At 46.5% G+C, this 22,380-nt stretch overlaps 7 protein-coding genes across 7 annotated transcripts; 5 read left to right on the top strand and 2 right to left on the bottom strand.

Annotated features, from left to right (window-relative positions):
* Positions 1-53: 53 nt before the first annotated feature.
* ANOM_006104 (synembryn) lies at positions 54-1,746 on the top strand (the record flags this gene model as incomplete). The annotated part of the gene is made up of 7 exons (XM_015551361.1): positions 54-81; positions 139-213; positions 264-340; positions 390-548; positions 594-713; positions 764-1,602; positions 1,650-1,746. The coding sequence occupies 7 exons, from the start codon at positions 54-56 to the stop codon at positions 1,744-1,746; spliced, it is 1,395 nt and encodes a 464-aa protein (XP_015406886.1).
* Positions 1,747-2,516: 770 nt separating this feature from the next.
* Positions 2,517-3,644, top strand: ANOM_006103 (ankyrin repeat domain-containing protein; the record flags this gene model as incomplete). The annotated part of the gene is made up of 1 exon (XM_015551360.1): positions 2,517-3,644. The coding sequence occupies one exon, from the start codon at positions 2,517-2,519 to the stop codon at positions 3,642-3,644; it is 1,128 nt and encodes a 375-aa protein (XP_015406880.1).
* A 20-nt stretch (positions 3,645-3,664) lies between these two features.
* ANOM_006102 (ankyrin repeat domain-containing protein) lies at positions 3,665-4,075 on the top strand (the record flags this gene model as incomplete). Its single annotated transcript, XM_015551359.1, has 1 exon — positions 3,665-4,075. One exon carries the CDS (start codon positions 3,665-3,667, stop codon positions 4,073-4,075), a length of 411 nt encoding a protein of 136 aa, XP_015406885.1.
* A 692-nt stretch (positions 4,076-4,767) lies between these two features.
* Positions 4,768-10,227, top strand: ANOM_006101 (ABC a-pheromone efflux pump AtrD; the record flags this gene model as incomplete). Its single annotated transcript, XM_015551358.1, has 11 exons — positions 4,768-4,915; positions 4,979-5,003; positions 5,057-5,341; positions 5,406-5,442; positions 5,494-5,553; positions 5,806-5,839; positions 6,138-6,598; positions 6,645-7,308; positions 7,355-9,149; positions 9,196-9,318; positions 9,362-10,227. The coding sequence occupies exons 1-11, from the start codon at positions 4,871-4,873 to the stop codon at positions 10,225-10,227; spliced, it is 4,395 nt and encodes a 1,464-aa protein (XP_015406884.1). The 5' UTR covers positions 4,768-4,870.
* A 55-nt stretch (positions 10,228-10,282) lies between these two features.
* ANOM_006100 (uncharacterized protein) lies at positions 10,283-11,439 on the bottom strand (the record flags this gene model as incomplete). Its single annotated transcript, XM_015551357.1, has 2 exons — positions 10,283-11,148; positions 11,196-11,439. The coding sequence occupies 2 exons, from the start codon at positions 11,437-11,439 to the stop codon at positions 10,283-10,285; spliced, it is 1,110 nt and encodes a 369-aa protein (XP_015406883.1).
* A 2,392-nt stretch (positions 11,440-13,831) lies between these two features.
* Positions 13,832-15,053, bottom strand: ANOM_006099 (Fic family protein; the record flags this gene model as incomplete). The annotated part of the gene is made up of 2 exons (XM_015551356.1): positions 13,832-14,495; positions 14,563-15,053. The coding sequence occupies 2 exons, from the start codon at positions 15,051-15,053 to the stop codon at positions 13,832-13,834; spliced, it is 1,155 nt and encodes a 384-aa protein (XP_015406898.1).
* A 4,719-nt stretch (positions 15,054-19,772) lies between these two features.
* ANOM_006098 (uncharacterized protein) lies at positions 19,773-20,312 on the top strand (the record flags this gene model as incomplete). Its single annotated transcript, XM_015551355.1, has 3 exons — positions 19,773-19,936; positions 19,995-20,072; positions 20,156-20,312. 3 exons carry the CDS (start codon positions 19,773-19,775, stop codon positions 20,310-20,312), a joined length of 399 nt encoding a protein of 132 aa, XP_015406897.1.
* Between the last annotated feature and the right edge of the window lie 2,068 nt (positions 20,313-22,380).

Genomic DNA, 22,380 nt, shown 5'->3' with positions numbered 1-22,380 from the left:
GAACGCACTGAACTTGCTGCTTTATACCCCTGAGACATAAGGCAACGTGAAATATGGACTTCCAGACACTCCAAGGTGCAGGTATGTGCAAGCCGGGCAAAATAGTCATGAATAGCACTAATAACCTGGTATGGTTAGAAAAGCTGCAACAAGTCACCCAACTATTGGGCTCTTTAGAAAAGGACCTAAATGAAAAGAAGCTCAGCAGCACTGGTTGGTATAGCCGCAATGGAGTAGTACGTCCGGGTCTAACCATGATATAGCGAAGGTCCAACTACTTCTCCAGTTGAGACAACATGGCACAAATCCAGCTGATGCCGGTCCCATCTATTCGAAAAGGGTGCGCTCTGCTATATTCTTATTGAAATACCTTTCTAACAGCCACATAGGGAATGGAAATTCTGGCGAAATATGGCGTCGACGGAGAATCTGTAGACATCCGTCGAGCTGCCTTGCGCTGTGTTGCTAATGCTCTTCTGTTGGATCCAAAGATGCGTCAGTTATTCGTAGATACTGGCCATGGCGGTAAACTAGCAGAAAAGCTCAAGGTATAACCTCTGCAGCTATAATTTTTCCAAAAGCTGACGGTTCAGTGCGACTCCTCGGAAGATGAAATGGTCATCAGCCGGATATTATTCTTATCCACATACGACACGACCATGGATTTTGACAATCTTGTGAATAAGCATGGGCTAGGTGATAATGTCAACTATGTAAAGATTACCACTTCATGATCAGATACCACTACTAACCAGCACTATAGCAAATTGTCCGACATGCCAAGCAGTTCCCCAAATCGCTCAAGAAGCCTCTACCCCAGATTGACGAGCTCGCTCTTATCGACACACTGAAGCTCATTTTCAACGTATCCAAGATCTATCCGGATTTGTCTGCAACATTTGCGCCTTCAATTCCTCATATATTTAAGATGATCAGTCGGATTGAAATCCCCGCCAAGCCATTGGATGGCCTGCTTAGCTACCTGCTCAACTGCTTGTCTACTCTTGACCTTGAAAACAAGAAAGGCAAACCTTTTGACAGCAACCCACTATTCCCGACATTCAATCAAAACTGTAATGTGGACAAGCTGATCAATATCTTGGACCATGCTACGTCATTATACGGCCCTGAGGAGCTTGAGACCAAGGCTATCGCACTTCTTCACTCGCTCATTACCATTCACGAACTGGCGCCGGATGGGCCCCGTAAATACATGCAGTGGCTACTCTTGCCAGAAGACAATGACAGGAACCAGCCTATCGGACAATCCGACACGCTTTCGTCCAAGTTACTGAAGCTCTCCACCGCACCATACCCCAATCTGAAAACCGCTATTTCGGAGCTTATGTTTGTGCTCTCCGGAAAGGACGCTGAAAACCTTACGAAGAATATCGGATACGGATTTGCTGCAGGACTACTCGCCACCCGTGGCATGGAGATCCCCAAGACTGCCGGAGAGGCATTCGCCGCAGAAAGGTTCGACCCTGAGATTAACCCCATCACCGGTCAAAGATGGGCCGCAGAAAAACAGGATACGGGTCCACCTATGTCCCAGGAAGAGAAGGAGAGAGAAGCCGAGCGGCTCTTTGTGCTTTTTGAGAGGTACGTCTATCCTATTGCCCATACGGGCCAATGCTGACCCAGACTAGGGCCAGAGCCAACGGCATCCTCAAGGTGGAGAACCCCGTCGCGCAGGCTGTCCGTGAGGGAAGACTGGAAGAGTTACCTGATTCAGACAGTGATTAATTGATTGATTCTTGAGTTGTATTATAATATTAGGCTAAATATGTAATTGAAACTTTAACATGATTTTAACGGGATAGTCTATAGCTAAGTATACCCCAATATTGAGTTTCCTATAGTGGTAAGGCTGAAACTAACGAAGCTTCGGGTATACCTGTGGTTCATGCCCAATGGTTGAGAGGGAGATCTGCGGTCTCTCCCACCAGAAATTGTACATCGGGACATGACGCAGGTAAGCACGCCCTTAGACAAGAAACATCAAACTCATATACAGATGCGGAAATTGAAGCTAAAAAAATTGGTACATCCAAACTTATATCAATATTAGGCATCAACCAGGCAAAGAGAATTGTATACAATTCTCGGCATGAAAGATGTACTGATTGCCACGATTCCCCCACTGGCAACAGTTCAAACCCCGAAACGGTAAAGGTTAGCATCCCATGCACATCATACGAAACGGAGCCGGGGTGAGCCCACCAAGCAAGACCCGACAAGACAAGGGACCTCGTCTGAAGTGGGCACCCTAAAGCACCAGTGAACGCAACCCACGTGGCGTACGGGCTTGAATTAATGCCATAATTTTGCCCCTCTGCTAACCCACAAAGAAAGTTATCGAAGAAAAAGGTGCCCGATATTTGATCCACAGCACATCCCGTGGGTTGCAAAAATGACATAGCCTTCTGACACCCTTCTACGACCATACCTGAAATAGAAATCGTTTAAGGCCACCCGATGGGCTGGAAAACTATCTAACCTGGTCTTATCCTAAGATGGCGTCTGAAAATCTAGGGCCGAAGAGCAAGTTCGAGGTTGCGCTTTTTCTGGCTGCTAGTAAGGGATATGAGTCGATTGTGCAACTTTTGCTCAGCACCCCTGGTGTGGCATTGGATTGTAAGGATGAAGATGGTCGAAGTGCGCTTTCCTGGGCTGCAGAGGAGGGTCATGAGAAAGTAGTTCAGCTCTTGATGGCCAGCGGGAATGTTGATGTTAACGCGAGGGATACCAAGCTTGGTCAGACTCCTCTCTGCTGGGCAGTTAAAAATGGACATGAAGGAGTGGTGAGCCAACTTCTGGCGCGCAGTGAAGTCGATCCCAACATCCCAGATCTGAACGGTAATACACCATTGTACTGGGCTGCCGAGAAGGGAAAGCCGACGATAATGGCGTTGTTGCTGAAAAGGAATGCCGACCCTGGAATCAAAGATACTAATGGCCGGACGCCGTTGCTCTGGGCTGCGGATAAAGGCCATGTTGAAGTTGTCATGTTGCTCATTGGCTCTGGTAAAGTCAACGTCGATGACGCAGATGCTGCTGGTCGTACGCCCTTGTGGTGGGCTGCTCGAAATGGGCATTTACCAGTCGTGCAATTGCTGGTGCGACAGGGTGCCAACTTGGAAGCGCATCCTCCTCTCGACAGTGAAACACAAGGACCACACGGCACACCACTGTATCAGGCTGTGCGCCAAGGACACATTGAGGTGGTCAGATATTTGGTGAGAAAAGGGGCGGATAAGAATTCACCTTTCGGGGAGCTTGGCCTGCCATTGGTATTGACACTGGTCATGTACGATAGAAGCAAGCGCAGTATGATGAAGATGCTGCAGCTTTTACTGAAGAAAGGTGCAGATGTCAACGTGAAGGATAACTCCGGTCAAACAAGCTTACATATAGCGTCTAAGAACGGTGATGCTGAATTGGCTACTCTCCTTCTGCATATGGGCGCAGAAGTCAACGAGCCGGACAAAGAGGGCAAGACAGCCCTGCATTATGCAGTGCGATATGAGCATGACAGTATTGCAGAATTGCTACTCTCGAGTGGCGCTGAACCTGACGCGCAAGATGACCTTGGCGATACACCCCTCCATATTGCACCTCCGGCATTTCCAGAAGCATGGTAGCCTTACTACTGGAGAGCACAATGGATATAAATGTGACAAATTATTCTGGAGAGACTCCCCTGCACAAGGCTGCCGAGCGCGGCCATCGCAAAATGGTGGACTTCCTGGTCCAAAGCGGGGCAGTTGTTGACCTGCAGGACGACTATGGGCGAACTGCTCTGCATAGGGCAGTATCTTCCAAAGGCCATGCAATGAGACTACTTGTGAACAGGAAAGCAGACGTCTTTGCTAGGGACATGTTCGGACAGACCGCGCTTCATATGGCGGCCAAGGCCGGGCTTAGGAACGACGTGTATTTCCTTCTTGGCCACGGTGCCTCAGCAGATGATAAAGACGATAGTGGACAGACAGCACGAGACCTAGCCGCTAAAGCAGGAGAGACCGAGGTGGTAAAACTTCTGAACTCTATGACCGTGTCAGATTCCGATTGATTCAGTTGAAGGTTGAGATGCAGCCTAATGAAGAACAATCTAGAATATAGCGGGTGTTCATAAGCTTATGGAAGAGGCAGAGAGAGTTGATGCAACGTACTCTTTTACCTTGCCTCCTGTACATGACCATTTTGTCAGTTTGTGATTTTAAAGAAGAAATTATTGACAATGTCTGTCTTGCAGTACACTCATGTCTTCGATGTTGCCGGTACATCTTCCAGGGCTTTGTGTTCCCTTGTAAACATATCCTTCGCTCATTGCCTTGGTGAAAGAATACCTTGAACTGAACCCATGGGAACTAGCATTGGGCAAATTATAGTGTTACAGATATTAAAGGGACATACTGTGATAGTTGATGCTCATGTAATTGTGCTGATTAGTAAGCTTTACATTCTTGTTGTACACAACTAGTTTGACCTTCACTCAGTAAGTAGTAAGTAAACGGTCACCAGGCTTTAATAAATGGAAAGAAAGAATGGCAGACTGAGTCATAAATTGCCTTCATGGAAAATCTCAGTCGAGATAAGTGAAATACTTTGTCGTTCAGGAGTATACTAGTACTAATGGAATAAGTACAGTTAGTAGGTGGATTAAAATGACGTACCGATAAAGCACAGTGCGGCGGGACGCAAAATTTATCTCCGCCGGCAGAAAAGATTAAATCGCGGGGCAATCCATTTGACCAACTCTACGAAACTACACGAAACATCGTTGGTACACGAAAAGTCATTCGACTTTGCTTTCATCTCTATTTATTTTCTTTCCATTTGATTATTCCGATCACACTCGCCCAACATGTCGAAGAAATTTGATCCCGAGACGGCCGAGAACTTCGAGGATGTACGTTACCTTGCGCCTGGCGTCTTTCATGGATCTGCGTTTGGATGCTGACCTTCTTTGTAGATGGAGAAGCAGTTCGCGGTTAAGGGTACGCTGAAAACCCGTCGTTTCACCTTCGCTCCTTATGCTTACGTCCCACAGCCGTCGAACATCTGATGACCTATTGGTCGATTCTCGAGAAGGTCCCAGGCTCGCAGCTTCGGTTGACAAGGATGGATAACGAGATCTACGAGAGCTTCATGAAAGAATTCCCCGACTTCGACCCTGCCGCGACCATCAACGAGGACGAAATGAAGAGCAAGGCGGGCAAGGAGAAGTGGCGCAACTGGATGAAGCAGTACGAGAAAACGGTGGACGACTACAACTTCGGCACTATGCTGCGCTCGAACCCTAAGTCTGAATACGACCAGGAAACTACAATCTTTGGTGGGTTCCCCCCTCTCACTTTGTTAGCGCGCCATCGGGCAATGCGGGGCTAACAAAGAAACAGCCGTGCGCATGCAGTTCTATGCCGTTGAAATCGCCAGGTGAGCACCGAGAACTTTCGATTGGCTTCAACATAAGGCTGACAATTATAGAAACCGTGCCGGTCTTAATGACTGGATCTATGAGCGGGCCCAGAAGGCAAAGTCCAGCTCGTAAGCTCAGTGTTACTATTTCATGTTCGCCAAACCCCGGAGAGGGTTACTGGTCGAGGGAATCTCGGACCACCAGCAATGACTGACTTCCATCAAAAATGGGGTCTGCGGAGTATTTGCAAAATGACTATCTACTCAATTAGACTCTACAGCGTCTCTGGACGTAGGGCCAGAGCGCGGTCCAGATGGCTTTGACATCTGATAGAGATTACCCTCGACTGTTATAGAATTTCTCTTTTCTGAACGCAAAAGTGTACATACATTACATGCGGTTGTGGATGTCGGTGTAGGTAGTTTGGTACTGGATACATACAATGGTGTTAGAACCGGCACGGGACCATTGATGACCGCCGACTCAACCAAGAACAATGGCAGCGCAACCTATTCTCTTACTTCCCCACAACCCCTCTAAGTCAGAACAAAAGAATACTGAAGTCAATTTCGATACAATGGCTCTAGATGGTTTCTTTCCGTGGCTAGCTCATCCCCCTCAATTTATGTTTTGCCTCATGAAGCCCTCCACTCGCCTGCGTCCTTGTTTAAGTCATCTCTCCGACTCAAGATGCTGAATGATATGCTCCTAGAGCCATGGAATATTAACCTACATCATGACAGGTATCCTGATCCAGTTCAAACGCTGCTTGGGGTGGAAGCCGAGTTGGCTGTCGCTCTTCAGCTTCACCACTAAAAAACACATTCCAACTCTTTGCTTTGCCATTCTTTTCGCATCATTAGCCAGTGCTAGCTCTCCAGTTTTTGCTACACTCCTTGGGGAGGCATTCAACTCTTTAGCGTTGTTTGGTAGTGATCAAATATCTGCCCAGGAACTAATTCAAAAGACAAAAACAAGCTGTATCAAGCTGGCATGCTTAGGCGTCTATAGTTGGGTTTGCAGCAGCATCTATTTCATTCTTTTTGTGGTATTCGGAGAACTGCAAGTCGCCAATGCACGCAGAACCCTCTTCAATGGGCTTTTGCAGAAAGATCAGGAGTGGTTCGAAACACAACCAGATGGAGCCCGAACATTCTTATCTTGTCTTCAAGCGTCAGTCATAACCCAGGTCACTTTGTACTTATCTAACCTCTCATAGCCAAATCTATGAGTTACAGAAATCGACGTCCCAGCCTTTGGGATTGCTATTGCAGTATAGCTTCCGAGCCATTGGCTCGCTGGCTCTGGCGTTCTACACTTCCTGGAACCTTTCTCTGGTCACGCTAGCAGGGATCCCGGTTTTCTCTGCCATGGCTTCGTTTATCTCTTCCAAGATGAAGTTAAATATTGATGCACAGCAGGCTGCGTTGGCAGGCGCTTCAAAGGTTGTCAACAGCACCACCACTTCGATTGATACTGTCAAGTGCCTGAACGGGGAAGCCTTCGAGCTTCGCAATTTCTCGAGCAGGATTGACGAGGCTGCGTCGCAGTTTCTTAAGCAGGCGCGGTTGAATTCCATTCAGATAGCGCTCATTCGATTGATGACGTATGGTATGTTTGTTCAGGGTTTCTGGTACGGCAGCTCTTTGGCATCGTCTGGACGGCTCTCACCCGGTGACGTTCTGAGGACATTCTGGGCTTGTCTCACCGCGGCACAGTCTATCGAATTTATCATGACTCAAGTAATTGTCTTGAATAAAGGTGCGGTTGCAGCTTCCGCATTGAAAAAGACGTTGAATCAGCAGACCAAGGATGGCTGCCCGAAGGAAATGGAAGGAGCAGTATATCCCCGTCATTGCGATGGTGATATTGAAGTGAGCGATGTAAGTATTCAAGCCTAGTGTCATGGAACTATTCCAACTGTCTTAGCTGTCTTTCGCATACTCGTCTCAGCCCGAGAGGCTCAGCTTGAACTCGGCAAGTTTCTTCTTCCCAGCGGGGGAGACAACTTTCGTCATCGGAAAGAGTGGATCTGGGAAAAGTACCCTGGGGCAACTACTCACTCGAATATACTCGCCAACCTCCGGTGAAATTCTCATAGACGGCACACCCATACAAACTTTGAGCAAGAACTGGATCCGGAATAATGTCACCCTGGTAGAACAACGGAGCATTCTCTTCAACGAATCGATCTTCATGAACATTGCATTTGGGCGACACGACTATGATCAGATCCGAAAAGAAGACGTTCAGGAATGCATTGATCTGGCGATGCTACAAAGCGTAATCGCCCACATGCCCAACGGTATTGACACGTGTGTGGGTTATGGCGGTAGTTTTCTAAGTGGCGGCCAGAGACAAAGGGTTGCAATCGCCAGGGCTAGGTTAAGAGATACACCAGTCTTGATTTTAGATGAGCCTACAAGCGCTCTAGACGGGGCGAATCGTCATGAAGTGATCCGAGCAATTCGAGAGTGGCGTAAAGGAAAAACAACCATCATCATAACGCACGACATGTCGCACATCTTGGACAGAGATTTTGTGTATGTCCTGGACCAAGGCTCAGTTGTACAAGCTGGGTATAGATATGAACTTGAGAAAGTCCTAGGAAATGAGGATTTCTTTCCTTCCAATGAGGGAAGCAACCTATTGGATGGCTCTGATGGCGACAGAATTCACAGCATACTCTCAGAGACCACCCTGGTTAATTCGGCTGACATGCCGGTTGATAAAAACCGACGTATATCCTCCGTGCTTATGGGCCTAAGGCCCGAGTCCTTTCACAATGAAAAGCTCCAAACAAGATCCCGGCTTTCAATCGTGCCCACACCTCAAGAAACCTTGCAAGATGGAGTGCAGCTGGTCGAATTTGATCCTGAACGGGAGGGAGCAAAGACTAGGCCAACTCACTCTCACAAATTACCAAACAAAAGAAAGGACCGACGACAAATGAAGTCTCTATTCCACATAATGCTTACGATCGTACCTAATCTTACTATCGGGCAACGTGTTCTTTTACTCCTTGGGGTTCTGTTTACTCTTTGCCACTCCAGCACCACCCCGATATTCGCCTACTTCTTATCGAAACTACAAGTAACGTTTTTTAACAAGGCGAGTGCGCTGAAATGGGCCCTGGCTGTTTTGGGGGTCTCGATATCTGACGGAATGGTGTCGTTCTTCATGCATTATCTCCTCAATCTTTGTAGCCAAGATTGGGTGGATTGCCTCCGAAAAAGAGCCTTACGCCGAGTTCTCGACCAGCCCAAGCGATGGTTCGAAGAGGAGGGAAACAGTCCATCACATCTGACCGCTTGCCTTGCCCGAGATGGCGAAGAAATGCGAGAGATACTTAGCCGCTTCGGTGGTTACGCTTTGGTTGCAGCTTCAATCGCCGTGATAGCGACCTCATGGAGCTTGGCTGTTTGCTGGAAGCTGACTCTGGTTGCGCTTTCCATTGGGCCTGTGGTATACGCAATCACAAGAGGTTTTGAACGGACCAGCGGACTGTGGGATAGACGCTGTAACGAGGCCAGGGGTGCAGCGTCGGAGGTATTCGTTGAGACGTTCTCGGAGATACGCACAGTACGTACCCTGACACTAGAGCCGTTCTTCCAGGGCAAACATACGAAAGCCTTGTTAAAATGCCTCACAACGGGGTTACGGAAGGCAGGCTACACAGGGTTTCTCTTTGGACTGGTCGAGTCTACTATCGTCTTCGTGAGCGGTATGTGGTCAAAAAATAAGTATTCAATTATCGCTAACAGTTATAGCACTGATCATCTACTACGGAGGACTTCTGGTGTCGGTTCTAGAATACACCGTAGAGGATATCATGACAGTCCTCTCGATGCTGTTATTCAGCATTGGATACGCAAGTGTAGTACTTTCTTGGAGTGAGTAGTGTCATCTACATGCTAGGCTTCGCTGACTTTCTAGTCCCACAAATCAGTGCATCGCGCGAGAGGGGGTCTAGGCTCTTGCAGCTTGCGAATCTTGCCGCGGGGGCCTCGCATGAGCACCTGGGATGCTTGCGTGTCGCAACGCCAACACCGATAAAGATCACCAGGTTGAGTTTCCAGTACCCGTCTCGTCCGAATGCATCTGTCTTGAAAGATGTTTCCTTCACTATCCCCGGCAACTCATGTACAGCAGTCGTGGGACGCTCTGGGTCAGGAAAGTCGACCATAGCCTCGCTGCTACTAGCCCTGTACGAAACGCCTGCTTCGGATAGTACACCAGCCATTTCACTTGGAGGCGTTGATATACGCAAGTTACATGCGCCAACCCTTCGCTCCGTTGTGGCGATCGTCTCACAGCAACCTACGATATTCCCGGGCACCATCGAAGCTAATATTAACTATGGGCTGGAAGGACCCCTTCGGGATCCGCGCAACGTCCGCGATGCAGCAAAGGCAGCGGGGATTGATGAGTTCGTATCATCCCTCCCGCAAGGCTACTCTACCGTTATTGGAGATGGCGGAGTTGGATTATCCGGCGGGCAAGCGCAGCGAGTGGTGATTGCGCGGGCACTTGTCCGTCGACCCCAGATTTTAATTTTAGATGAAGCTACATCGGCCCTTGATCCGGCCAGCGCTGAAATCATCCGACATACTGTGCAGAGGCTAGTGACATCGCAGGTAGGGCTGACAGTGGTCATCATCACCCACGCAAAGGGCCTCATGGAGATCGCAGATAATGTGGTTGTTCTGGAGCATGGGCGTGTTGTTGAGAGCGGGCCATACAAAACGCTGGCAAAACGGCCTCATCTGCAAGCATTGATAAACGATCAACATAGGACATAGTGCACATAAAGTTAATTCGATAGGAGGAATCTCAAGCAATCAATAAAATCAACGTTCAATTTTGCTTCTCAATCATTCTTAAAAAGTGCTCCTTGATACCTCCGAGCGATGTCAAAGCTCGTTGACGTGTTCTCAAGCCACTATTGCAGTACCAACCTCTCTCCAATAGAAGCTCCTCCAGTCCAAGACAAAACCTCGACCAATTGACAGCACGCTTCTCCCTGATGAGGTCGTCCATCTCAAACACCAGCCAATAGTTGCACCGCGTTTTCCAGTATGTCTCTGGCAATTTCCACTGAAACGCTTCCAGCAAATTGCGCGTATCAATCAGTCTTTCCATGGACCGTGGGCGACTCCCATAGATCAGATCGACGATGAGAATCGCAATATCCAACGGCAGGTCAACGATCGCCGAATGCCCTCGCAGATGCACATCCGCACATTCTCGCGTTGCCTGGGTAATCAATTTCTGTATCCCAGGAATCCTCAACGGGCTTCCCGTAACATGATAGATGACCGGCTTGTGCCAACCTGTCTGTGACTTTGTCCCATAGCACAACATTTCGTCCTCATGATGCCATAATCCAGTCCCCCAATTTCCCAAATTACGCCACCAATATGCGTCCGCAGCTCGGCCGAATTCTCGCAGATGCTTCTTGACGATTTCATGTCCGATCACGCGGTCAAGAAGTAGCCAGCAGTGCGCATGGATAGGATACCCGATGCGCTCTTTCGGTATGTCCGGCTCAGTGTCATAAACTATCCTAGCCATGCGGAAGTCAACGTTTCGACTTCCCTTCCTGACCGGCCCGAAAATGCGGGCTCTCTGAGGATCAGTGGGTACACGATTAACGTGCTTTTTAGAATGATAGATCTTTGGACATATTCCTGACAACTGATCGCCTTCGGAGTCAACGAGTACTAACGCAGTAAGTTTCTGACAGAAGAGAAATGAGACGGAGACTGACTTGCGCGGTAGTAATAAGACCACAGTTTAGGATTCTTTTTGAAGTACATATGTTCCAGCTCTGCAGCTGTCGTGAAAAGATGTCCACGCCATCTGGCTGATCGCTTCCAGTCTTCTCGCTCATTTAATATATCCTTTCTGGTGCACCCGGTGATCTGGATCCCACATGCTACACAGCACAGGATGTCTGCAAGATAGTCACAATAGTTCAAGTACCCTCCGGACTGACTCTGTGAATTCCCCATTGTCGCGGTGCGGGATGTGAGGAAGGAAATTGGCAGCTACGATGCTGATTATAACGCTGCTGGCAATTGATTTCCGTTGTTATGTCATGTTTACCTTGAGAACGTTGACGAAGTTGTTTAAATTGGTATTACTTCATCATGTGGTCGCTATATAAGCCGAGAACCATGGATCCGTAGTTTTAGCCTTTGCTCTTATAAGGATCGATAACCCTAAAAACTAAACTGAAAAGAAGACAATCGAACCCTCCCTCACTCAAGGCGGAGGATACCTAAGTTAACCGGGACTTCATCCTCCCCCTCCCCCTCCCCTTCCCCAGGCCCTTGGGGGCCCTTGGGAATTGGGGGCGGTGGCACCGGGTGCGTCGTTGGTGGCAACTGGGGGAGGCGTCATTGGCAGCCGGGTGGTGGGAGCGGCCGCAGATTGGCCCTGAAGGAATTATTATCATGTATATATGCATCGATGAGAAACTCACGATTGAGCATAGGCCTCAGACAAGAAGAGAAAACGTGTCCCTCACTCTAGGCGGAGGATACCGAGGTTTACCGGGACTCATCCTCCCCCTCCCCTTCCCCAGGTCCCTAGGGATTGGGGGTGGGAGCAGCCGCAGCTGCAGCTTGGCCCTGAAGGAATTATTATCATGTATATATGCATCGTTGAGAAACTTACAATTGAGCAGAGGCCTCTTACTAAGTCTGCCGCTCTTTGGCGACAGATGCTGGCTGGATGTCCAAGACGCTGGCAGTAGTTGCACTATATATTATTAACGAAACACTTTGGCAACGTAAAGAGAATCCTCAAGACACAAAGGCTATCCTGTCAAGAGAGCTTGAAAGGAAATGGCGATAGGTTCTTGTGCAGCGAGGTAGATAACTCGGAGCCTGGAGACCAACCCAGCCAGCTGAATGCTCAAAGTCAACAGGAAATAAGAGGGGTTGTTACTCACTTTGGCCATTCTTTATTTTACCGTTTGATTTAACGAATTTATTCCATACCATGCTTAGCATGGGATATTTTCATGATAAAGATATATCATGAAATATAAAAGGTTGCCGTAAGTATCAGGCAGGCTCGTAGGCCGCCAATTGTTACGGGCATCCTGATGTCTCACTCTTTGATACGAGATAAGACAATATACAACGGAAGGATAGACACTATGAACCATGTATAAGTTCGTATGATGAACAATATGGAAGATGAAGAGGGATTAAGGTAGTTTATATAGCTGGGAGGGAGAGATATACCGAAGACAAGAGATGAATAGATATCTACATCTGCACTGGCTTGTCCAGTCACTTCTTTAGTACTTAGTTAATCTATGGCTCTGAACAATTCTCTGCATCCAGTGACTGTTCCAGTTCAATGTGAAAAGCTAGCTTTATATTCTATTATGGCCGGTGAAGCCGACAGATATGTGCACAGACTGAGAGTGTGAGCTTGTACTGTAATATGATGACTTTCCAATTGGCTCTACTTGGTCAAGTGAGAGCCAAACGGTGCATATAGATGTTGAGGAATCCTGGTAGTTGCTAAAATTCCTTCTCCAGGGCATGGGTTCAAAGAGAGTGAGGAAGTATTAATGATATCACATGTCCTTTCAATAGAGAAAGCGCTTTCGTCGAATGCTGCTCGAACAGTGATAGCGCTAGCAAAGTGTCAGTAGACAGGAACCTTCGAATACCAGTCTGGTTTGTGCGCTCCCAACACCCATGTGCAAATGTTGGAGCAGATGGTGTACTTATAATCGAATATAATCTTAGATATGGAAGGCAGGTGATCGAGTACAACCGGGTCTGGTCACGGCGTAGAAACGAGCGAACATGTCACAAACTTTATCCCGTTCTTAGTAAACCGTTTGCTTCTGTCTTCCTACGGGTCTAACTGCGGAGGATAGTTGTATCTTTGGTGTGTCGTCCACGATAGAAGGGCTAGCGCCAGGCAGAGAAGTCCATTTTTGTACACCCGGACTCGGTATCACAACTGTTCATGGAAAGTTAGGGCGAAGCTGGGTAGAAAGTATGGCCGTGCCGTCCATATTTGCAGATGACAAAGTGGCCGCCATACTGGAGCATTTCCCGGCCTACCAAAATGGAGCATTTGGCCACATTTGAAAAGCGCGGGAGGTTGTGGTGATCCCATTATAGGAGGGGTTAGTGAAGACCTGATCCTGGGGTAGGATAATTTTCATAGAGAATAGTGTGCGTAAGGGAATTATTCAGTCCATGTATTCTCATGATATGAAAACTTAGTTTTGCACCTTGTTAATTTATATCATTCAAGAGATATGTCACTGCAGTACATGTGGCAAACATCGCTATTCCAATCACACAAAATAGACGGCATGCGTTGGCTCAAGGAAAGCACAAGTTCAAGAAAAGCAAAATGTGGAAGATATCAGGAGACCCGCTTCTTTCCACTGATTTTCTGCTTCAAAGTCCGATATCTGGCGATTGACTTCTTTAGGATCAGTGTGGCAAGTTCCCCGGACCCTTCCATATGCTCACCGGCTCTTTTTTGGATTTCGATGTACTCCTGACGGCTCTCGTCATGCTCACCTATACAGACCACTATACCAGCATATTTAAGCAAGATTGCATTCATGATGAGCCGACACATTCGTCCGTTACCGTCTGCAAAAGGATGAATCATCACAAAGTCATTGCAGTACTTAGCGGCGAGCGTGAGTGGATCAAGGATACGGCTGGCTTCAATCTTCTGGACATCTCTTTCGAACTCGGAAACCAGCTCTCGCATCTTTGCTGGTATATACTTAGGGGAGACAAAATTAGTATTTCCAGCATGGACATGAATCTTCCGATACCGTCCCGAGTACTCCTCCCATGGCATTCCTCCAGCTGTGTTGATTGATTCGGTTAAGATGTGATGAGTACGTAGGATAAGATCCTCGGACAACGGCTTGTCCTTCACGACCATTTCTGTTATGAGAAAGTTCAACGCCAACGCATGTTGAACCACCTCCCGTCGGCTTCGAATTATGTGGGAGGCCCGTGTCTTGGAATGGATAGCCCCGATAAGCTTCTTCTCGTAGTCTACCTCTCTAAGAAAGTATATTGTTTCATTAGCAATTTTCATACCTGCAGGGTTTAATATACTCGATCTCTCACCTTTCTGGAATATGTTCAGGATCGACGTATTCTCCACGGAAAATCCTCTCGCAGATATTGATCGTCTCCTCTAGATTGAGACCGGCGCGCTCAATGTAGTTGCTGCCAAAGATGACGGTCCCCAGGTGTCGTGTCAGGATCTCGCCGAGAAGTGTGACACCATCGCTTCCTCTTTCCTTCAACTTCTCCTGAATAACGTTGTAAAAGTCGGTTGCTTTTTTGAACATGTCTATTGGCAAGTCTTGGTCAAGCGGGATGTACGCTCGTGTGGTCGAGTCCATGGCGATCGTGTAGAAGAGGCGTGTATCGTCCATCCGTGAAGCCTTTGAGATAGAGGGGGGCCAGCCCCGAGATTGGAAAGCACTGCTGATGGCGCTTGCCATACTGGAGGGCGAAATCGTTAAATTATCTAAGAGCCCGGCCGGTGGTTTATGACGAGGGGAGCACGAGCTTTCACATTTTTTACCGCTGAGTCGAGATAGGTTCTCCATTTTGATATTATCGGGTAGATAGAAAGAAAGATTAGTTGTGAGGATAGAGAATGAGCCAGAAGGTCAGAAGTAATGTCCAGGTCATGATGGAGTCACAATGATGCTGCCCTCCCAACACAAACAATCCACATATCTCTCAAAGATAAGTTTTGTGTTTACTGTTTTCGGGGGTGATATTTGCGCACAATGCCAACATGCTTATTGCTTGACCAATGTAATACAAGACTTCAGGGATTTAGACAGACTGGTAGGTAATGAGTGTCTGGAATGTGTTGAATAAATACAGCTGTCTCGCTACGTATGCTGCTGCAGGCATATACCTCTCAGCCTATATCAGGTATATTTGCTGGGAGTCAAAATAAAAGAAACAAACGAATTGGCCATTCTAGTCGAATTTACTTTATTGACTATGTACATACCCTAGACCTGGATGGCTCCAATGCCACACAATATATACAAACCCCTCTATCCACGGCCCCTTTGGTACACTAAGCTGCACACCCTCACTGTTAATAGGATTCAACCATAGCTCCCCTCCAAGTGTCTGGCACTGCCAGGAGGCTGGATGGAAGGGCCTCGCTGCCCGCCTACGAGTTTAAGCATGTATTTGTGCGGGGAGCTATCTAACTATGTACAGTACAAAGGCAACAGCAGTAAGAACGAACGTCTAGACAGAGAGGCTAAAGGAAACTGACTTGCTTAGTTTCACCATCATTTGGTTACTAGTCCTGAACACCACGTAGAGGTGCAAGTCTTGCTCAGGTGCCGTACACAAACCCTGTACGACTAGGGGGGCAGGTGGAGTATCGAAATGGGGATACGTATAAAAGCGACAGAAGTAAGAACAACCAGAAGATTGGTGAACAGAGACGCTAAAAGGAAACAACAGGGCAAAGAAAGAGGTACACCAAAAGTTATAAGTGGACAGAAGAAAAATAAGAATAGAAGGAGAATAAGAATAAACAGAGAAAGATAAAATACAAACAAGAAGAACAGGAGGAGGATAAGAAGAGGATAAGAAGAGGATAAGAATAGTAGAGGATAAGAATAGTAGAGGATAAGAATAGCAAAGAGTAAGAATAGCAAAGAGTAAGAATAGAAGAGAATAGGGATAGTAGAGAGTAAGAATAACAGAGGATAAGAATAGTAGACGATAAGAATAGGTAGAGAGTAGGAATAGTAAAAAGTAAAAATAAAGAGAGGATAAGGATAATAGAAAATAAGAATAGCAGAGGATAAGAATAGTAGAAAGATAAGAATGTAGAGAGTAAAAATAGAGGAGAATAAGGATAGAAGAGAGTAAGGATAAAAGAGGATAAGAATAGTTGGATAGTAAAGATAGAGAGAGGGTAAGAATAGCCAGGAGAATAAGGATAGGTGGAGGATAAAGAAGAAGAACAGGAAGCAAGGAAGAACAAGAATAGAGGGAACAACAAGAATAGAAAGAGAAAGGAGAAGAACAGGCGTAGGATAGAAGGATAAGAATAGGATAAGAATAGCAGATGGTAAGAATAGCAGAATGATAAAAATATGCAGAGGGTAAGGATAGACAGAGGGCAAGAATAGGCACAGGCGTATGAATAGGACGAGGCATAAAAATAGAAACAGCTGTAAAGATAGGATAAGGCACAGGTGTAAAGATAGGATGGGATGAAGCACACGAATAGACACAGGTATAAAGGTAGAACAAGAGGCCAATAATAGGCACAGGCGTAAGAATAGGAAGAGGTATAAGAACGGAAACAGGGATAAAGATAGAAAGAGGTGTAAGAATGGAAAGATAGGAAGAAGCACAAGAACAGACACAGGCGAAAGCTTAGGAAGAGACTAAGGATAGACACAGGGATAAAGATAGAAGGAGAGGCTAGGAATAGGCACAGGAGTAAGAATAGGATGAGGCATAAGAATAGAAACAGGTACAAAGATAGGATGAGGCACACGAACAGATACGGGTGTAAGGATAGAAAGCGGTATATGAATAGGAGCAGGTTGAAGATAGGAAGAGGCGTAAAAATAGAAACAGGTTAACAGATAGGTAGGAGAAGGCATAAGGATAGGCACAGGTGTAAAGATAGGAAGTGGTATAAGAATGGAAACAGGCGTAAGAATAGGACTATAGGTATCAGATGGGTCAGTATGAATCTCGTCGTCGTGGGGAAGAAGGAGGAGAAGAGATGATGCTTAGGTGGGCCAGTATGGATGGACTGCGTTGTTGTTGAGAAGCAGGAGGCTGCCAGTGGGCCAGTGGGAACTGCGTTGTTGAGAAGTAGACGGACAAGCTGAGGCGGTTAAGGCGGTCCAGTGTGAATCGTATTGCCGTTCTTGAGGAGGAGGAGGAGGAGGAGGAGGAGGAGGATGAGAGGCTGTTCAGATGGCCGGTATGGATGGAATGCGTTGTTGTTGAAGAGATGAAGAAGAAGAGGAGCAGAATGAGAGGAAGAAGAAGAAGACGACGAAGAAGAAGCAGCCAGAACTATCGGATAAAAGAGGAAGGCGATGAGGTCATCCGCACCTGCCCTAACTGGACAGTGTATACTAGTATTCCCTACCGGTGCCCGAGTTGATAGGAAACAGTGGACATCAACAGATGCGGCAAGAGGTGTTCCAATTGAGGTCAAAGATCTTCTATATATGTGTAAGAGATTGGGATTGACATCGCGGGTGCTGATGTATATCTAGTACGTCTCTGCTCTTGCTACAACTTGCAGTTGCATTGCCCAGGTGCCACCACGTGGAGGCGCAGAGTCCGATTTCAGCACCCATCCTCCTCTTTCTATTGGTATGTAGGTTGATACTTGCATGGTCAGACCCTTCCAGGACACCTCCGGTTATTCGGCTATACAGCCTAGTAATCCCGAAAGACCTGGTTGAAGTCGCCATACGAAGCAGAGCAACAGGCACAGAGCTTTCCGAGATACCAACAACTACCAGACCACGGCTGTAGAGAGCTAAATGGGGGTTGCTCTCACTCACTATGCCATAGGGAGGGGTTTCCCGCAATGTGGTTTGTATCAGCTAGTTATATCAGGTGCGGGAAGCTCGTACGGAAACCCGATCTGCATAGTCACCGTAAAGGTCTTCTTGCGCGCGCAGTGTGCTTTTAAAGGCCTTGCTGCAATGTAAAAGCCAGCTGCCATTCGACAAAACCTGGCGGGAAAACATTATCTCCTCATACCTGGTTAAGAACCCATAGCGCATATTGACCAGCATCATATACTCTGCAATTTGGCCTTGTAATCTAGTTAGAGTGCATATCATGTAGTGCAGGCGTGCAGCATACCGAGAGTAAGTCCTAGCAAGTGTATGGACTCTAGTCCATGACGTTTTGACCTCTCCAACAATCCTTAAATGACTGGCAGTGGTCATGCAGGTCGTATCTGGGACCTTTCTGCCAATCCATAGCGCTGCAGCCACTTTACAGTCTGCAAAGCGTATTTCCATATTTATCGACTTGCATATCGACCCCATCACTTGTCCGATGTTTTGTTGTACCCCGACTCAATACCCACCACAACATGTTCAACATTGATATTCGCCTCCGTGGCGGCAACTCTGCTTGTCCACGATATAACTAGTGTATCACCAGTTAGTCCAGCTACCTGGACAGCAGCTCGAGTCTCTTCCTCGAAATCGGGCCACTCCCCCATAGATCCAACAAAGTACTTGTTGTGTAAAGCACTGGACTTAGTATATCCAAGCCCTCTAGCAAGGTCGGATAGGGGCAGTTTTATGATTGTCAAGGTCACTGAGCAATTGCTTGCGGGCCCTCGTTACTAGCTACCAGGAGGCCAGTAGATCAAGGACTACCTCCCAAGACATGAGTACAACGTTTAAAGAAGCTAAAATACATGACCCTGTAATCCTTCAAACTTATAGACCAAGCAATTCACCCAATCCATGCAATCCATGCAATCCATGCAATCCATGCAATCCATGCAATCCACATAATTCACATAATTCAAGCAACTCAGACAACTCAAGCAATTCACGCAGTTCAAACGGGGCAAAACAGTCGCTCCTGCAATGCGAATCATATAGACTGTGGAATATTTAGTTTTGTCTAAGTGTTAAGAAGTTTTTCGATTTCTTGGAATGACTCTTGAGTCCAACCATAGTTCGCCACGTCCAAAAGTGGATTAGGGATTCATGTCCAACTGTTATATCAGTTCTACGTAGGCTATCTGTCCGCCTTCCTTTCATTTGACACTTCACGCTTTTAGCCTCAACCAAGCCTACTTTTGTTCATCTCGTGGCACTATCACATCATTCAATTGCTGACAGTCAACGAAATGACTGAAAGAACTTTTTTGATGAATGGCCAGGCAGAGAGGTTGACTTTGCTCGTGAGGGGGATTCAAAATGGACCTTGACGAAAGTGATCAGCGAGAAGAACAGCCAGATTGGTGGTGATGAATTTTACAAGCATCGAATTATCGGTGGTGCGTATGGCACTTTCTTATGCCACGACTTGCTGGACAGCACTCGGCGCGGCGCGATGAAAATATTCATGCAGTATGTTCCACTACCCAAGCTTAATGAAACTTTAATCAGCTTATGGATTCCTAGAATTCCCTTTGAAGGGACTGAGTACGCGCCGGCTGAATTCAGAGCTAGCCAAGCCTCAGCCTCTTACGAGCTCGATTTTTTATCACTAGTCAAGTAGACACACTGAGAACCCTGACAATTAACGGCTGTCAGTCCACCCCGAATATTGTGGCCATGAAGAATGACCTTCAGAAGGAAACAGACCCAGTGCCTGATGGATATATTCTCTTCATTCTTATGAACTACCTACCTGGGGTGCAACTGAGCGAGGCTATCTTCTGGGGGTTGGAAGCCTCGGAGCGTGAGCAGATACGTCAAGCCTTTAAACTTGCCTGGCTGTAAGTTTCTATCTTCTTCTATAAAGATTCAAACTTTGACTCTTCTTCTATCATCCAGCGACTGTATTCGCTCGGGGATTTTACCAGCACTCCAAGATATAGAGCACGTCTTCTGGGACGGAGCAGCGAACAAGGCGTACGTAATAATTCCTGTTGATAACGACAATGAGGCATTCTTTGGGCATAACTAATGAAAAGCACTATCTACTTTGTTAACAGTTATATCACCAGCTTTCGAATGAGTGAGCCTGCAGGGGCAGATATCATGTGGCGGGATACCGAATGGATTGCTTGGGACATGGCGAAACCTCAAGATAAATATGCCTGGTATAAGGACAAGAATCCTCACCCAGACATGAGCAAGTGGACACTCTGATTCCATGGGAGAAGCCCGTCTTTGCTTTTACTTCGTGATAGTTTTTGAATCAATTCGTTAGTACAGCTGATTGCAAACCGGTGCAAATCTTTATACTCTTTAACATCCTCCATATTCACAGGACACGCTACACCACCCTTATAAAATATTCTGATAATCTCGGGTACAGTTTGCTGCTTTGAATAGTGAGAATCTATCTAATAACTTAGTGTCTTATAGTTAACCTGGTATCCCGCGTACAAGTGTATCCTTCTGCTACATGGACATATCATGAACACACCGAAGATCCTCCTGGGGGGATTATGTCGATTATTCTCCACAGTATCAATAGATAAGGGGGCACTGGCGCTGTGATAGTGGGCAAGGCTGTAGCTGATCACTCCTCTTCCTTACCAACCTAACAATTTCCTCCGTGGACCTAGTCAGATTCCCTCTATATTCAAAGATGTGAACGTCCAACAATTAGGATGTATTTTTGTCCGGTTCATATTATGACGACAGTGGCTTCTCTTACGCCTGATGTCTACCAGTGATCGCGCGAATATGAGTTTATATTACTATCTTAATCTTGATTCTTATGTATACCGCTGGATGTGATATACGGTATCTCTGTTTTTAGGTACAATTCAGAGCGGTATTGAGGTATCTAGCATTGGCTTCAATACAGCTATTATACTGATACCAATAACTGCTTGAAACACATAGATGGTCGTATATAACTAGTTGGATAGCACGCTTCCAATGTAAGAGAAATGGTGCAGGGAATGCCTTGGATATTACAGGAGATTAGTATGCGATTAGCAGGACCGTTTGAAGGTCTTCAGTTCTATAGTCCATATAGAAAACCATGGTGCTATCGCATTTATCGAGTTGTAAACACCCATGAGAAGATTTACTGTCGTAAACTGTCAGCCCAGCGGCAGTTGAGCTGCTGACAACCTAAAGGTTATTGGAGTTCCGTCAACTAGAATAACTATCGGTCTTTGTGGCCTTGTTCTTGGCTGCTTTCAGAACACTTATCTATCTTATATGGTTAATGCTGTAGCTCATGGCCAGGTCAAATACTACACTGAGAGAGCCTAGCAAATGCTGGATGAAGGAATAGCCGACGATAGACAATGCATTCTGGTTTCTGAACACGGCATAGAGCAGCTAGAAATTCTAAACCCATAGAGTCACGTGATATATGTGCCGCTCCCCTGAGTTGGAAAGATTTTCGAAATTAAAATAGAATGCGTTGAACAACCTTGGCCAGCTAAGAATTTTGATTCTTGCGACAACATGTATCTCTTAGCTACGTACGTATGTTATCGTCTTTTTCGATCAGCAATGCATAGCATAGCTTAGAGTTTCACCTAGCTACCATGGCTCATGCCTGGCCCTTTCCTTCCAAGCTGCAGGGATCAATACCAACCGTTGACCACGAGCATCCTTCTTTCAACTTATATAGTGACAGAATTATATGTGTTCCTGTAGCATATATGAGTGGGGTTACAAGGAATTAAGGGGCTCAATGGCCTCACTACGCGAGACTAAGCATAGTATAACTCTTGGACTACGTCGCGGATATAGTAGCCGGTAAGCCGTGCACGGACCGTTTGACGAGGTTGTATTGGAAGTGCAGGATACCAATCAAGGATTCCCTACCTTTAATCCTCCAGATTTTCAAAACTCGTAAGGCTTCATGCGAAATATGGGAAGGCTATACTACACAATGTAGGATGGTCGATCAGATCTTCGATGTTGATGTACCCCAAAGTATTAGATAAGCTTTCTGAAACCGGTCACTAAACTAAGATCTAAAAATACTTTACAGAACCATACGAAAAGAATACCCGATCCACTCGCCGCCTCGTTCCAGCCTACCAAATATTAGAAGCTCACGGAGTAACGATAATGAGAAGACTGGGAAGACTCCACTCCTTACTTCTTTTCTGCTGAATTATCTTCGTCGTGATGAATGATCTCATTCTTTTTCTTTCCTGTATATAAGCCACCACTGATCTGGTGCAACGAATGTGATTGCACGCTAGCGTTACTTTGGCGCCTGCCATCTCTCATATCATCG

This window comes from Aspergillus nomiae, assembly GCF_001204775.2.
Source record: "Aspergillus nomiae NRRL 13137 chromosome Unknown contig00134, whole genome shotgun sequence".
NCBI lineage: Eukaryota > Fungi > Ascomycota > Eurotiomycetes > Eurotiales > Aspergillaceae > Aspergillus > Aspergillus nomiae.
Note: the sequence above shows the minus strand (reverse complement) of the source record. Positions and strands in the feature narration are given on the sequence as shown.